Source organism: Arachis hypogaea, chromosome 4 (genome assembly GCF_003086295.3).
Source record: "Arachis hypogaea cultivar Tifrunner chromosome 4, arahy.Tifrunner.gnm2.J5K5, whole genome shotgun sequence".
Classification (NCBI taxonomy): Eukaryota; Viridiplantae; Streptophyta; class Magnoliopsida; order Fabales; family Fabaceae; genus Arachis; species Arachis hypogaea.
The window spans coordinates 116201359-116218361 of NC_092039.1; the positions used below are offsets into that span (position 1 = coordinate 116201359).

A 17003-nucleotide genomic window follows, 5' to 3' on the forward strand; every position below is an offset into this window, starting at 1 on the left:
ATGTGTTTTTAGTGATTGTATAAGTCTTATATATTGTTTAGTTGTCTTGGATGGAAATGAATGCTTGTTTGACCGGATTGTTGTTAGGTCTTGTGAAATGGACTATTTTCGAAATGTTTCTTTAAAGTTATTTCTTCTAAAGTTTTGAAATCAAGTTTAATCCATTGGAGATTGATTTGAGTTTGAGTTGGTTTTCTAGAAATATGAAAATGGTATGCACTTTTGGATTCAGCTTAATTTTGAACTGATTTGGTTTTGAACCCATTAAAGAAGGTTGCAAAATGGTTTGATTGGGATCCGAAAAGTGTGGCAAAGTCCAAGTTTTAGGGAAGATGCTGCCAAATTTTTATGAAATTTAAGATTCTTTTTTAAAATGTGATTTAGAAAAGGAATGAATTTGAGAAGTTCTTGTAACACCCTAACTACCAAAGCTCACGCTTCCGGCTGCGTGACTCTGATAGCTCGGACATTACGATGACACTTATACTATTTAATACTAAAATATGAGCCTGTTTAAAACTTTAAACCGCAAAACCGCTCCCAAAAATACTTTTGCTATACAACGTACATCCATACATACCATACAACTTACAAAAACTCATAAAGGGTACATCCATATATATACATATATGTTTGTAAATATTACAAGCATTAACCAATACAATCCCTATCTCTCTTAAAGAGTATATCAAGATAAAGGCGATGGTACAATAAACAATAATCTAAAGCAATACAGAGCATTTCAACAACAACTAAATAAACTCTTCGTGACTTCTGCGCCCATATCCTGAAAGGGGAAAAATGTAGGGGGGTGAGAACATCATCCTCGAAAGGGTTCTCAGTAGGGGGTTTTTGGGAATTACTGTAATAGGATACGTGAAGATAAACCGTACCAGTGATTAATAACCGGCTTATGCCTCTTTTCAAAAACAACAGTTTATAATAAAAGTAAAGTCGGAAATCTTTTCTGAAAGAGGAACCGTTCAATTCTCAAAAACATCAAAAGCCTTTCAAAAAGATTTATCTATGCTGAACCAAAATAGCCTTTCATATTTTTCCAAACCAGGAACACCAAACCAAAACCAACCATCGGTCCATCTCAATTCAACCGCGGCCCTAGGCCCAAACAATCCAATCCAACAACCAATCACCACAAACCAACAGAGTCCCTAATACAAACACAGATAGGAAGTTCAAGCACAAACAAACAGTTATTGCAAGTAGGACAATTAGCAATTAATCACATAGACAAACCAAGTATAATATGCACACCCAAACATTGTCACATAGATGCATATGATGCATGCCTGTCCCTAGTGGCTGATGATATCATCTGTCGGTTATAGAGCCAACCCGACAAGTCCTGGTAGCTAACCATTGGACTTTCCCTCTGTCGTGTCTCCCCAACTCGAGTTATACTCAATATAAACTTGATCATAATTATGATCCATATCCATCACCCTCACTGGTGAATATTTATGGGGGTGAGCTCATCCGGGAGTTTCACGGCCACCCTGACGACATAGGGTCAAAAGAGCTTCGAGTCTCAACCTGGAGCACGTGGTGGCTAGCCACTGCTTTCTCCCAAGAAAACTCTTATCTCCGATAGTGGAAGTGCAATATCACAACTTATCAATATCTCAGCATATATGCTTTTATTCTCAGCCATAGATCAACATCCATCTCATCCAACCCGGCTCACGGTTCAATCTAGAACCAGCCAATATTCATATCATTCAAAGCCATTCTTGTTCACGGTTCAATCCAGAACCAGCCAATACTCATAATCATACACAACCATTCCGGCTCACAACAAAACAGCACTTCCACATTCAACATCATCAAATTCATAAAATCGACATTTAAGCCATAAATCACTTTTTCTCAAATCGTTTCACTTTGAAATCAAGTTTCAACTCTTTTCATCCTTGGCTTTAGAAATCTCGTTTCTCAAATCATCTCAGGCTCAAAAGCCAAATTTACTCAAAGTGAGTTCCCTTTTTAAAACAAAGCCACTATTGGCATTCTCTTTTCAAAACTTCCAAAACCATGGAAAGTCAAAGATTTATTTCAAAGTATTCAAAATCACCCATCCAACAATGGGATTTTATAACAAAATTTCTTGGCAGAGTCCCAAGTCTTTAGGGAAGGTCAACCTATATCAATTCGTTAAAATTCATTGAAACTCTTAAAGTCATAGATTCTCGGTTCAAGTAAATAAAACGGAATTTATTATGAAACTGACCATACAAAAATCACAAGTTCCAACCCGATCCAAAAATCAACTCATTTGAAACGGAATCGGTTCATTTGAATCAGACCACTTTCAAGTTTCTTTTGGAACCCATTTTTCTAACTCTTCCAAAATGCCTCAAACTTAATTACTCATTCAAAAGTCTAGTAAAAATCAGTAAAAGCTCCTTTTCATATCGAAATCAATATTAGAGCATCATTCTTTCCTTCAAGCTATGTTTGGTTGAAAGGAAAGAAATAGAGAGGAAGGAAATAGAAAGGAAAGAAAGGAAAGGAAAGAAATTGAGTGAATTTTTATTTTCTTTAGATGTATTTGGTTGGAAGGAAAATAAGAAGAAAAGAAATATTATAAAAAGACAATTTTACCCCTATATTATAATATATATTGAAAAAAGTGAAGGGGTAGTATTGGAAGTAGAGAGAGAAACATTAGTTTTCTCTCCATTTTCTTTCCAATGTTGGAGAGAAAAAAAATTGGTGGGCCCCACCAGTTTTTTTTCCATCCATTTTCTTTCCCCTCAATTTTCCTCCTCAACCAAACAATGAAAAATAATCATTTTCCTTCCCATTTTCTTTCCTCCCTTTTCTTTCCTTCCATTTTCCACTCAAACAAACATAGCATCAGTGATTCAAACGGTAAAAATAGTTCATTTCTAAATAAGCCGAACTCAACGCATAAAGTTCATTAAATAAATTAAGCTTGAAAACATAAATATTCTCTTAATAAATCAAATAATACAATTTCTCAAATCCAACCCTTTTAAAATAACTTTTCAAACAAGACTAGAATTTTGTAGAAATTTCGGCAGCACCTCCCCTAAAATTTGAACTTTTGCCACCCGGTTCGGGTCCCAACTAAACCATTTCTCATTCCTTTTCAACAGCTCAAAACCATAAATCAATTCAAAAGCAAGCTAAATCCAACAGTCGCCTCAGTGGCATATTTCAAGGAAACCATTTCAAAATCAAATTAATATCAACCGATTTAACTTATTTCCAAAGCTTTAAAGAAACGGCTCAATAGCAAATTGTTTGTCCGAAACCAAGTCAATTAAAATAAACCAGGCTGAATTCAAAAGTGCATTCGACTTTTCACATCATCAAAATAATTAACTCAATTCAAATTAATCCTCAACGGATTAAACTCAGATTTCAGATCTTTAAAGAATCGACTTCAAAACATCACATTTCACAAAGCCGCACAACAATTCAGCCAAACAAACATCCATAATCATTCGAGACAATCAAATAAATACATAAGGCAGATACAATCACTAAATACACAATGTCTCACATCAGTATCCATATGTAATAATTCCAATACATAAAACATAGTTTTCGGAAAGTGCCCCTACCTTAGAACGTAATTCCATAACCCAAACGCGTCACAGAAACCTCCTCTCTTAAGCCGGGATCACCAACAACCACAACCTCGACTCCAAGCTACTCCCGCGGTAACCACAGTAACACTAATCGCAGCATATAATAATCAGGAATGACCCCACGTTACCAAAACTCATATTCATTAACCAAACACAACCGAATACTAACGCGAGGCTTTTCGAAACGTAAATTACTTATTGAGCTAGCGAAACAAAGCAGCCGCGAACTCCAAGCACGACACGCAAGCATCGATATACAACTCTGTGACAAATAACGCTACAACGCCTCAGCTCAAATTATCAGAACAGCGACAAAAGGCTCCTCGAACCAAAACGCTTACCAAGACCGAGGGAGAATGGCTGAACCGAATAGCGGTGGTCTCCGAACCAGTTCAGCGGCAGCCCGGCAGCCACCTCAAGCGGCAGCAGGGACCTAAACAACATGTAGCGACAGTGAAGTTCCCAGAAGCTCAACAAAAAGGAGAACCAGCTTAAAAATCCTTACCGACAAAGCCGTCTGGCGACGGCAGTGGCGTTTCTGGTAGCTAGGCACGGCTGCGCGGTTGAATTCTCCTCCGGGAGTGGCTGTAATGGAAACAGCTTCTCCTTCCTCCTTTCACGGTCCCCATGGTGGCAGGAGCTCTGGCGGTGCTAACCTATGCTTGGCGGCAGCAGGAACGGCGACGATCGAAGTCCAATCGCAACGGGAACCAGGCACGACGGCGATCCTACCCGCGACGGTGACAACGACAGCTTCACCTCCTCCGTGCGCACCCCTTTCTTCTTCGTCTGTGGTGGTGGCTCGCACTCCCTTCCGTTCGCATTTCTGTTTTGACGTGGTGCAAGAAGGGTCGGCGACGACCGATCTCGTGGCTCCATGGGTGCCGGCGGTGAGGCACGAGCTCCCTCTCTCTCTCCAACGCGAGCTTTCTCTCTCTCTTCCCTTCTCCGCGGTCCCTTCCCTTGTTTCCCCCTTTCTGCCCGATTTCTTCCTCTGGTGGCACAACTGGCAACGATGCCAGTGATGGTATTGACGGCGACCAGTTGGCGGCGACAGCAACCCTCCTGGCCGGCGCACTCTCCTCTGTGGGTGTGTGTTTGTGTTTTGTGGGGAAGAAAGGGGTTGGAGGCTTCTGCTGCTGCTCGAGTGTGTGTGTTGCTAAGCTGAGGGAGGATGAGGCTGCTGCGTCATTTGGGGGAATGGGCTGCGGTGGCTAGGTTTGGGGAATTAGGGTTTCATTATTTTGAAAATTAGGGTTAGGGGTAAAATGGTAATTTCAAATGAAATTGGGAATAATATAGTAATTAGAAATAAATTCTAGTCCAACAATAATAATGTATAAAAAATACTATTGGCTCATTAATTTTACAAATTATTTTCAATAAAATGCCCAAATCTAAAAATTAGAAATAATATAATTAATTTCTCTATTTTCCAAAATAAAGACATTAATATTTGAAATATTACTTATCTAATCCAAATCATGTAAAATCCCTATTATTTCATAAGCGTCAATTTTATAATTTAAATATAGAAAATAATCTAATGATTGTAAAATTGGATAATAATTATACTTCATCTCAAATTCAATAAATCAAAACTTGCCTTAATTATCCTTAATAAAATAATTTCTGAAATTAAGGCTATAAATAACTATATGATTTGAGACTTGATCATAAAAAGACTTTTCAAAGATTCTAGATCTTAGAGTTCTATTATTTAGTTCTTGATTTATTAAGAAATAGGTGTTTCGAGTTTAATTTATTTAAGGAAAGTTTATGTTTTAAGATTGATTTAAATATGAAAGAACCTATGTTTTGAAGTTTGATTAAAGAAGTACCTTTGGAGAAGTTTTAGTGGACTTTTAAAAGAAATTAAACTTTGATTAATTAAATTCGTTTTGCTTTTGAAGTATTCTTTAAATTTTGATTTAGCAAGACTAAACACTTCCAAGCCTTGGAAAGGTTTACGATTTAAGAATAAAATGGAATTGACTTTTGGGCTTAAATAATTTTGGTTTTGAAAGTGGTTTGGAACTTTTTGCGTAGATGCCTTGGTTTTGGTTTTAAATATGTATTTTGATCGATTTCAATTCAAGTAACTATGATTTCAAGTATTTCTAAAAATATTTAAGAAATGAGGTAGTTTATTCTTTCATAAAGTCATGAGACCTTGCTATGGATTTTAATTAATAACTTTTGATTTCAAAGTAATGGAGCGAATGGTTTAAATAAATGATTTTAAGTCTTTTAGAAGAGATTTTGAATTTGACTTGGTTTTGAAGTTGTTTGGAAGTTTTGAAAAGAAGATTTACTTGAGAAAAGTGGCTCTTGGTAAGATATGAACTGGATACGTTTGTGATTTGAAAGTAAGTGAGCCAAGAATGACTATTGTAATGAGATTTTGAGTTTGATTGACTGTGGATATTACTGAGAATATGATGAGGTTTTTTTTTTGCCTGGCAAGGATGGTAGTATAATCCTGCTTGCTCAGTGCGTAAACCGTTATGCAGGGATGGTGGTTTTATCCCGCCTGTAGTAAGGATGGTGGTTTTATCCCACTCACGTATTGATAAATTGTTGGCAAGGACCGTGGTTTAATCCCGCTTGCGTGTTCCGAGCAAGGATGGTGTTTAATCCCGCTTGTTTATGGAACCTACGGATAAGGATGGTGGTTTAATCCCGCTTATCCGAGTCAGGTCTGACAATATAACCGACACGTGAGCTCATGGCCAGTAGGACAGGCATGCATCATATGCATTTATATGACAATGTTTGGGTGTGCATATTGTAATTGGTTTGCGTATGTGAATAATTATGTTTAATTGCTCTACTTGATGTAACTGCTTGATTGTGTTTGAACCTTCTTACTTCTGTTTGTGACTGAAAATTGGTTGGATTGTGGTGAATTGGATGTTGATTGAGTTGTTTGGGCCTGAGGTCGTGATTGAGTTGTTTAGACGTAATGAACCTATACTTGGAACAGCATGGTCATTCATACTGTCTAGAAAAAACTTTTAAGTTTTGATACAAAAGGTTTTGGGTTTTGAAGAATAAATGAATTTCTCTTTTAAAAAGGATTTCAGATCTTTAAATGTAAACCTTTGGTTTTTGAAACGATACATACATAAGGCGAACAACGGTCACTGTACTCGGAAAACATATTTATTTCATGTATCTTATTATAGCCATTCTGTAACCTTATAGTGGGAACCCTTTCGAGGACGATGTTCTCACTCCCTTACAGGTCTTTTCCTTTTTTAGGTCCTGGACGATGAAGTTCGGAAGAGCTTATATTTTCTGTTTAATCGATGTTTTATGTTGTATTAGTTACTTTTTTCCTCACCTTTACTTTTACAAGTTTTTATAAGAGGGATAGAACTTTGATTATGTAATGCTTGTAAATTAGTAATATGTATATATATATATATATATGTATTCTTTATGAGTTTTGTAGTTTGTATTTTAAATACGGATGAATGTCTTGAAAATTTGATTTAAGTTTTTTTTTAAATAGGCTCATATTTCAGTATTAAATAGTTTAAGAGTCGTCGTAATACCCGAGCTATCAGAGTGGCGCATTCAGAAGCGTGAAATTTTGATAGTTATGGTATTACAACCACCAATTGATGAATACTTGATTTGGGAGGAAGTGTGTGGTGGATAAAAGAAGAATTGAGTTTACGAAAAGGGGACATTCTTTTCTAGTTCTATCAAGTCTAGAACTACTTCTGCCAATTCTGTATCTCGAAGAGCATCTAGAAATCAAAATTTCACTCCTGATTTGCGAGAACAGATTCATAATCTCAATGAAGAGCTTTTTCAGTGTGTTACTCAACAAACAGATGAGCGTATTAGTAAGTTGTTAGATGCATGCTTGACTCCTTTGGATAAGACTCAAAATAAGTTAAAAAGGTTAGAACAGGCAATTGGAAAGGTCAAAAAGGAAAAGCTGAAACATAAGAGATGGAATGAGGCTTATGTTAGCTATTACGAGAAGGTTAGAACATCAAGTAGTTCCAGTGCTGTTCCACTACCACCGCTACCGTCGCCACCCTCAATCTCTTCGAGTGAGAACTATGATAATGATGAGGATGAAGATGACACTGAAGACTATAGCTAATAGTTTTAGTATGGTTGAATAATACTGAGAATTATAGCTGATGTATCAATACACTTCGTTTATGTTTTGAATTATATTGACTTGCTTGTTTATAAACTTTTCTTTTAGTTTGATAATACGACAAATTTGTTTATTTTTTGAAATATTATAAATATTCGGATACAAATTTGATAAAAATTTGTATTTATTAATTTTATATTTATTTTGTATGAAAACATGTTTATTTTGTAATAGAAAAATCTGAAAAAAAAATCTATTTTACCTTACAGACGGATTTTCAGTCTATATTCAGAGTTTGGAATGGTTTTCCAAGGTTCCAATTACCGACGAAAAATCTGTCAGAAAATATGTCTCTAATTACCGACGAAAAATCCTTCAGAATATCTGTCTCTAAATACCGACGGAAAATTCGTCGAAAAATTTGTCTCTAATTACCGACAAAAAATCCGTCGAAAAGTTTGACGTTCTAGGAAAATGGAGGAGAGAATTTACCAAGAAAAAATCTATCAATAACTGGTAAAAATCTGTCGGTAAATTACCGACAAGACTTTTACTAAAGGACAAAATCTGTCGGTAACCAAAAATCTGTCAGTAATAAAGACCAAATCTGTATGTAAATCTATTTGTATTAAACATTTTTTTAGTTGTATAAGTGCAAAAACCTGATTTTTATATAATAGAAGAGATAATAAATAATAGAATAGATGAGAATATGATATGTGACATATTTTAATCATAAAATTGATAATATATAATAGATTTTTTTATGAATTTTTATTGCTTGTTAGCTGTTAATTTTTACGTTATTGCTTAATAATTTTCACTTATGAAACTATCAACATCCTAATATTATAGTTTAGTTAATAAGAATGATGACGTTAATATTTTTCCCTAAGTCTTGTTATTATTTATAATTAGAAAAGAATCATAAATAAATTTATTTTTTAAAATGAATGCTAATTTTGTTGTGTAAAACCCAAAAATTTCGAAAAATCTTATTAAAAACTAATTTCGACTTATTTACTCGTTAAGTAATTTAATCTCAGAAAATTATTTTATTAAAGATAATTAAAACAAATTTTGATTGATTGAGTTAAAAATAATTTAAGGTTTTATTTGATTTTATAACTATCGAATTATTTTCTATATTTAAATTATAAAGTTTAGCAAATTGATAATCAAATAATATTTCAAAGTAATTTTATGGAATTAAATTAGATTTTTAATTAATACTCTATACCCTAATTTAATTAAAATTACCAAATTCTAATCTATTAAAAAATTTCTAATTTCACATTTTCCCCAAAAGCAAATCCTAATTCCCAAATTAAAAACCCTAACCCTAACCTCCTTATCCCCACCGCCATGCCTCCACAGCTGCCATTCACCCATCCCTTTTACCCTTTCTCCTTCAATACACACAAACACACCCACACCCTCCTATGTTTCCTTCGGCAGCCGCCATCCCATTTCCCGCTCCCCCTCCCCCTCTTCATTGAGTGCACATACATCACCATCGAGAGAGAGATTCGGAGAAGAAGCAGCGCTGGCGAGGAACCCGCGCTACCATTGCACCGCCCCACGCCCTGGAGCTCGCCATCGAACCACGTGTTGCTGCTATGGGCTCGCCGCCGCCGAAGTTCCGTCGCCAACCATGGAGCCGCGGGGTACATCGCCATATAGAGAGAGAGAGAGAGAGAGAGAGAGAGAGAGCATCACGCTGAGGGAGAACCAATCGGAGAAAGGGAGAGGTGTCGTGTCTACTGCGAGCCCGCTGTTGCCATCGTCACCCTCACCGCGACCTGTCACCATCGCTGGAGCCAGCCACCTTCATCCCCGTTCATGCCGTCACCGTTTCTCGCCACTGCCGAGCCATCGTCAGGCTGTGCACCGCCACGTAGGGCCGTTTCCAGTTGGCGCCGTGGCTGGTGGTTGCCTCTGCTTTCGGTGTAAGCACCCCGTCGGAGCTCGGTCGCCATTCTACTCTCCGGAAGTTGTCACCGGAGCTGCGGCTGCTCCGCTCTTGATTTCTTGTTATGCAGTAAGTTGTTTCAGCTCTAAAAACCTCTTTGCCTTTGTCATTGTTCTATTATAGATTATTGAGTTTTATGTGGCGTTAATGTCTTAGGGTTGAGCTACGGTCCTTGGGTGCTGTGTTTAGAGGATGTGGCTGTTGCGAGGATGGTCGAATTTGACGCTGTCGCTATGAATAAAAGTTTTAAGGGTTTTCTCGCGTAGTTAGTTGCGAACGAGGTAGGGGTCTTTTTCAAAAAACTATACTTTATAAATTGGAATTATTATATATGGATATTTATGTGAGAAATGCACTTCTAGTGATTATATATGTCTTATGTATTGCTTGATTGACTTGGATGGATATGACTACTTGTTTGATTGGATTACTGTTTGGTTTGTGAAATGGACAGTTCTTGAAGCGTTTCTTTAAAGTTGTTTCTTTACAGTTTTGAAATTGAGTTTAATCCGTTGAAAAATGAAGTCATTTCTTGAAATATGAATTTTTAGAATTAGTCTGATTTTAAACTGATTTGGTTTTGAGCCATGGAAGGGGCTACGGAATGGTTTGGTTGGGACTCGAAAAGGGTGGCAAAGTCCAAGTTTTAGGGGAGATGCTGCCAAATTTTCATGAAAATTAAGATTATGTTTTAAAATGTGATTTAGAAAAAGAATGAATTTGAGAGGTTCCATTGCTTGGTTTTTGATTTATTAAGAAATAGATATTTCAAGTTTAATCTGTTTTACGGGAAGTTTATGTTTTAAGATTTATTTAAATATGAAAGAACCTATGTTTTGAAGTTTGATTAAAGAAGTACTTTTGGAAGAATTTTTAGTGAATTTTAAAAGAAATTTAACTTTGATTAATTAAGTCCACTTTGCTTTTAAAGTACTCTTTAAATTTTGATTTAGCAAGACTAAACGATTCCGGGCCTTTGGGAAGGTTACCGATTTAAGAATGAAATAGAATTGATTTGGAACTTAGTGTTTTAAACATGCTTTGGTTTTTGTTTTAAGTCTATCTCAATTGACTTCAAATTAAGTAACTATAATTTCGGGAATTTCTAAAGAATTTAAGAAATGAGGTAGGCTATTCTAAGTCTTGAGTCTTTGCTAAGGTTGTTAATTAATAACTCTAATTTAAAATAGTTAAATGAATGATTTTAAAAGTAAAGGATTTAAGTCTTTTCAAAAAAGATTCTCATTTGATATGATTTTTTTTAAGAAAATTTGGATTATAAACTTGTAATAATTTGAGACATGAGGATTTTAGAGTTAAGACTGAGATGGATTGACTTTGGTTTCAAAATAAAGTGATTTGAGAAAAAGTGACTTAAGGCATGAATGATGATTAATTTGATATGAATTGTAATGAAGTCCGAAAATGATAATGAATAAATGAATATGTGGCCCTTGCACTTCTTTTATCTGAGATACGAATTTTCCTGGGTAAAGTACCGTGGCTTGTCACCACGTGTTCTAGGTTGAAACTTGATATTCTGTTGACCCTACGACGTAAGGGTGGCCGGACACGTATAAATTCCCAGGAATAGTACCCCCATTGAGCGATTTGATATATATATATGAGAAAAAGCTATGCATAGACTCATGGGGATGCGCGTCGGGGAACAGTCCAAGGGTTTAGCAAACCGGACTTGTCGAGTTGGCTTGATAACCGACAGATGAGACTCATTAGCCATAGGACAGACATTCATCATATGTATCTATGCGACATTGCTTGGGTGCGCATATTGTAATTGGTTTGCCAATGTGATTATGTTTAATTGCTAATTGCTCTACTTGATGTAACTGCTTGATTGTGATTGAACATTCCTACTTGTGTTTGTGACTGAAGATGGGTTGGATTGGCTGTTGTTTGAGTTGTTTGGATTTAGGGCCGTGGTTGGTTATAAGATGGGCCAAAGACCGTGCTTGGTTTGTGTTTTTGGTTTAGAAAAGTATGAAAACTTAAACTGGTTCAGCATAGACTTAATGAACCTATGCTTGGAACAACTTGATCATTTATGCTATCTAGGAAAAACTTTAAAAAGGCCTTTGGATTTTATTTTTAGAATTAACAGCTTTCTATTTTAAAAAGGATTCCAGATTTTGTTTGAATATAAATCTTAGGTTCTGTAAAGATACATATATAAGGCGGTTATTAATCACTGTTTTTTAAAAATAGTTTTATTTTTCACGTATCTTATTATAATAATTTTGTAACCCTATGGTGAGAACCCTTTCGAGGTTGATGTTCTCACTTTCCTACAGGTCTTTCCTTTTCAGGTCACGGGCGACGAAGTTCGGAAGAGCTTATTTACTTATCTTTTGTTTTTAAACGATGTTTGTGTTGTATTAGTTACTTTTTTCCTTGCCTTTTATCTTTATGAGTTTTTATAAGAGGGATAGGTATTTGATTATATAATTCTTGTAAAATTAATAATATGTATATATATATATATATATATATATATATATATATATATATATATATATATATATCCCTTGTAAGTATTGATATTTGTATGGATGTAAGTTATCTATTTAAAAGTCTTCTGAGCAGTAATTCAATTTAATTTTTTATATAGACTCATTATAGTATTAAATATTTTTAAGAGTCGTCGTAATACCCGAGCAATCAGAGTGGTGCATCCGAAAGCGAGACATTTTGATAGTTAGGGTGTTACATGTGAAATTTTATATTACCTTTAAAATTTTAGCGTAACTGAGTCTAATTCTTACATTTTAAAAGAAATTTATTTGAGAAAATTAAAATGTAAATCACATTATTATTACAAAATTACTTTATTAACATAATTAGTAGTGCTTATTTGAACAATTAAATTTAGCTTCTAATGATATTAAAAACATATTTTATTGTCTTGTGCCTTCAAAGAATTCACGAGACTATCATAAAAATTGAACAATTGAGAAATAAAATTTATTATAATTTTTATATTCATTTTAATAGATATTTTTCTATCCAATACTATAAAAAATACACTTGCTATCTTGAATTATTACATGTTTAACTTCTATCGATAGTGGTAGAATGCCTAAATTAAGATCATTTTGGACTATAGTATTCGTCAAATAAACAATCAATGAAACACTCATCCGTGCCTTCTCATTTTGAGTATATTTATATATAAAAGAAATTCTACATAAAGAAAAAAAGAAGAAGAAAAGAATAGTTGAAATAGCAAGAGCGATAAAAATGATAATTTTTACAATTTTATGTGGCCATTTATATATAGTAAACTGAAAGACCATGGTTATCTAACGAAATTAATTTGTAGACAAGTAATTTATATTTATTGAATTCAATTTGAATAAGTAAAAAATTATTTTAGTTTAGTTTAGTCTTTAATTCACATGATTTGAATTTGGTTTAATATATATAATTTGTTTTGATTTAATTTAATTATTAGTTGAAAATATTCTGGTTGTCTATGTTATTCATAGATTTATTATTTTAATGACTAATAAATTAATCAAATTAATTAATACACATAATAAATTTGATTTAATAAATTAAAAAATAAATTAAAAAATACTAATAAAATATTAAAAAAATAAATTAAAAAATACTACTAAATCAAATTGATATAAATTATAAGAATTATGTGGAATAAAACGTGAAATATTTTTATTAATTATGATTCCTTTTTTGAATGAAAAATAAAACGTGGAATATTTTTATTAATTATGATTCTTTTTTAAAAATATGAAGTGTATATGTTTTTTTAATTATGTTATAGTTTTTATAATTACATGAAATCTAATTATTTTGATTTATTTATTAGATATGTTTTAATAAAAATTAAAGACAATAACTATAAATATAATTAATGGCTATTAAATGTGATTCGAACCCCAACACTTACTTCAACAGATTAATAAACTAACTACTAGACTAACTCAACTTGATTTTTTTAATAATTAATACTTCAATTATATATACACATATATACACAACAATGATTTCAGAGAGAGAGAGAGTGATATAATTATCCAAACATCAATGGATCTTTGTGCTAGAAGCATTTTCATGCCATGGCTTCTTCTTCTTCTTATGGTTCAACTATTATTATCTTGCAGCGGCGCAATAACACCAAAAATACATGTGGGCATAACACAAAAAATACAAGTGACCATCCAAAATTATTTGGAAGGGCATCAAGACTTAACAGTTCATTGCAAATCCAAAAATGATGATCTTGGAGCGAAGCTTGTGAAGTATATGGATACATATGAGTTTAATTTCAGTCTTAATTTATTTGGTGGCACACTTTTCTTTTGTAGTTTTCAATGGCCAGGTGTGTGTCATCGGTTCGACATATATGATCAAGAGAGAGATCAGGGAAACTGTAAACAATGTATTTATAAAATACATGAAAATGAACCTTCTAGATATGCACCAAATAATAATACATATATAAGGTTTCCATGGAAACCAGATGGATGTTGATTTTCTTGTAAATATTTTGAATGATGGATTATAAGAACATCATTACCTTTGATAAATAAATTTCTATTGAAATAAAATTGATGTTGAAATAAGTGGTATTATTTTATTTACTTTTTATTTTGTCTTTTTTTTAGTTTTGGTTTAGATTCAGTGATGGTTTTTTCTATTCTTCTTAAGGGTAACTTTTAGTTTTATTTGGATAAAGAATTACTTTTTTAATTACATTTATTTAACAAAAATAATGTAAGATTAAATGATTAATGTTAAATATAAATTTAAAATTATCACGAGCGTATTATTTATGATTTTCAAACAAATAGGAATGATAACGAAACGGATAAAGATAGAATTTTGTGTTACTCAATCCGCCACATTTTATAATAATCTGTATAGAATCCGCTCCATTCTTATTTACGAATAATAAAAAATTAAATCATAACCTATTTTCGTGGATACCCTATTCAGCATCTATCCCTAAAACAAGCTTTCACTAAAAATGATAAATTAATAAAAATTACAATATTAAAAAATATATATAAATTAAAACAAAATTATTTAAAATCAAAACAAGATTTGACCTTAGTTAAGATGCGTAATAATCTCTTAAAAGGATGAGTTTTGATTTATTCTAATTTTTTTAATTATTTTTATTTGAAAAAAAATTTTGAATTTAAAATATAAAAAAATTAAAAATAAATAATTAATTTGAAAATAAACAATTAAAAACAAATAATTAATTGAAAAATAAACAATTAATTAAATTTTCTTTTTTAAAAAGTAACGTATTGCTTACTTAAAATAATTTTTTTAACAAAATTCAAACGGGCATTGAATATCCATGTTTCCTATTGTCCTTAAAACCATGTTTTCTACTTAACTCCTTAATTAGAACTATAGAGATAAGAGTAAAAGTTTAGTAACCAAACTTTTATTCTTATCAATAATGCTACGTAGTCAAATTATTATAGACAATAAATAAAAATATATGATTAATAACATTTGTGTTTGTAAAAAAGTGTAAATTATTCTCCTAATTTAATTGACACAATTAATTTTTTTCTATAATTAATTATCTTTCCTCATTTAATTATACTAAAAGTTAATTTTAAATTTAATGTGAATTAAATTCCAAAAATCTCTCCCTCATTATTATTACATGCATTTATAATTCTATAATATTTTTCCTTTTAAATAAAAATTTCAAATTCTTATATTTTTTATTTTTAAAAAATCTCAAATCACCTCAACACATTTCATAAAAAATAAAAGCATCTTAAATTTGATCGGTTTTTATTTATTGAAAATGATAAACATCTAAAATTATTGATTTATAACCTACAAAATAAAATAATAAATAATAATAAAATTAGCACTAATTTATTGATTATGGATATCATGTATATAAAATTATAAATATATACGTATAAAAATATGGATGTTAAATTAGAAAATTTAACAACTTCTATTATACAATTCATATTTTACATATAGACTATTATAATAAAAAAAGAAAATAAAATATCAACAAAAATTAAGAAATAAAATTTTAAATATAATTATTAACTCGTCATATTAAAATCAATAAATAAGCATACGCACGAATATTAAATAAAAATATTAAAAGTATGATCCTTTAGTGTACATATAAGATAATTTGAAATAACAAGACACATAGTTTAAAATTTAGTAATATTAATTGTAAAAATTTGTTAATTATGGATATTATATATATGAAATTATGAATGTTATGAGTATGAAATTATAGATGTTATTAATATAAAATTTTGGATGTTTTGTGTATCTTATCTAACTATGGATATTATGTGTATGAACTTATGAATGTTATGAGTAAATTTGTTAATTAAATAATAAATTAATTTAAGTATTTGGCCTTCTTTTTTCAAATCTAATAATTATAGTAAAATTTAAAAATATATGTAAATCAAAATAAATCATTTCACTTTAAAAAATAAGAAATAAAATTTTAAATTATCAATCAAAGACGGTTATTTAATAAAAAATTATACGTTAATTTAAATGTATAATGTCTTTAAAAAGAAAAATTAAAATATTTTGAATCATAATTTATTAGTACATATGTAAAATAATTTGAAATATATAATAAAATAAAATTTAGAATTGCATAATATTAATTGTAAAAATATATTCATTATGAAAATTATGTATAATTTGAAATGTATAATGTCTTCAAAAGAAAAAAACAAAATATTTTGAATCATGATATCATTAGTGTATATGTGAAATAATTTAAAATTACATAATATTAATTGTAAAAATATATTAATTATGAAAATTATATGCGTATGAATATATAGATGTTACAATATAATAAATAAAAAATGTGATTTTGTTATTATAATATAAATTAAATATCATAAATATAAATTAGGGCAATTGACATAAATAAATTGTTTCACTTTTAAAATTACTGTAAATACATTATTTTCAAAATGAAGACGTAAATGCATTATTTCACATATTTATGAAAACTGCTGCTGGCAGTAGCGGTTTACAGAAACACAGAATCCACTGCTGCCAACCGCAGATTACGTTGAGTTGTGGCAGCATGGAAACCGCTGTTGCCTACTGCGGTTTCTGCATGATTATGATTAGTTATAAACCGCTACTACCAGTAGCAGTTTATGTGCATTGGGACACGTGTGTAAACCGCTAGAGACAGTAGAAATTTACGTTGAGTATGAAAACAAATAGTTTTACTAATCTTTATCTAAAAAATAAT

At 31.6% G+C, this 17003-nt stretch overlaps 1 protein-coding gene and 1 long non-coding RNA gene across 3 annotated transcripts; one reads left to right on the plus strand and one right to left on the minus strand.

The window, feature by feature from the left end:
- Positions 1 to 595: 595 nt before the first annotated feature.
- On the minus strand, positions 596 to 4851 carry LOC112797459 (uncharacterized). 2 transcript variants are annotated; one of them, XR_011881429.1, is made up of 5 exons: positions 4141 to 4851; positions 3977 to 4068; positions 3831 to 3897; positions 3609 to 3722; positions 596 to 787 (listed from the first exon to the last, which is right to left on the minus strand). It is a non-coding gene; the product is annotated as an uncharacterized lncRNA (long non-coding RNA). The 2 variants fall into 2 exon arrangements; XR_011881428.1 differs by lacking the exon at positions 596 to 787 and having other exon boundaries at positions 3413 to 3722.
- Positions 4852 to 8935: 4084 nt separating this feature from the next.
- Positions 8936 to 12362, plus strand: LOC112797460 (uncharacterized). Its single transcript, XM_025840401.3, has 3 exons — positions 8936 to 9799; positions 9887 to 10011; positions 12043 to 12362. Exons 1-2 carry the CDS (start codon positions 9413 to 9415, stop codon positions 9890 to 9892), a joined length of 393 nt encoding a protein of 130 aa, XP_025696186.1. The 5' UTR covers positions 8936 to 9412; the 3' UTR covers positions 9893 to 10011; positions 12043 to 12362.
- The last annotated feature ends 4641 nt before the right edge of the window (positions 12363 to 17003 follow it).

What these genes read in the sequence shown, in the direction of transcription:
- LOC112797460 (XM_025840401.3), top strand. Translation starts at nt 9,413, where the DNA reads ATGGAGCCGCGGGGTACATCGCCATATAGAGAGAGAGAGAGAGAGAGA.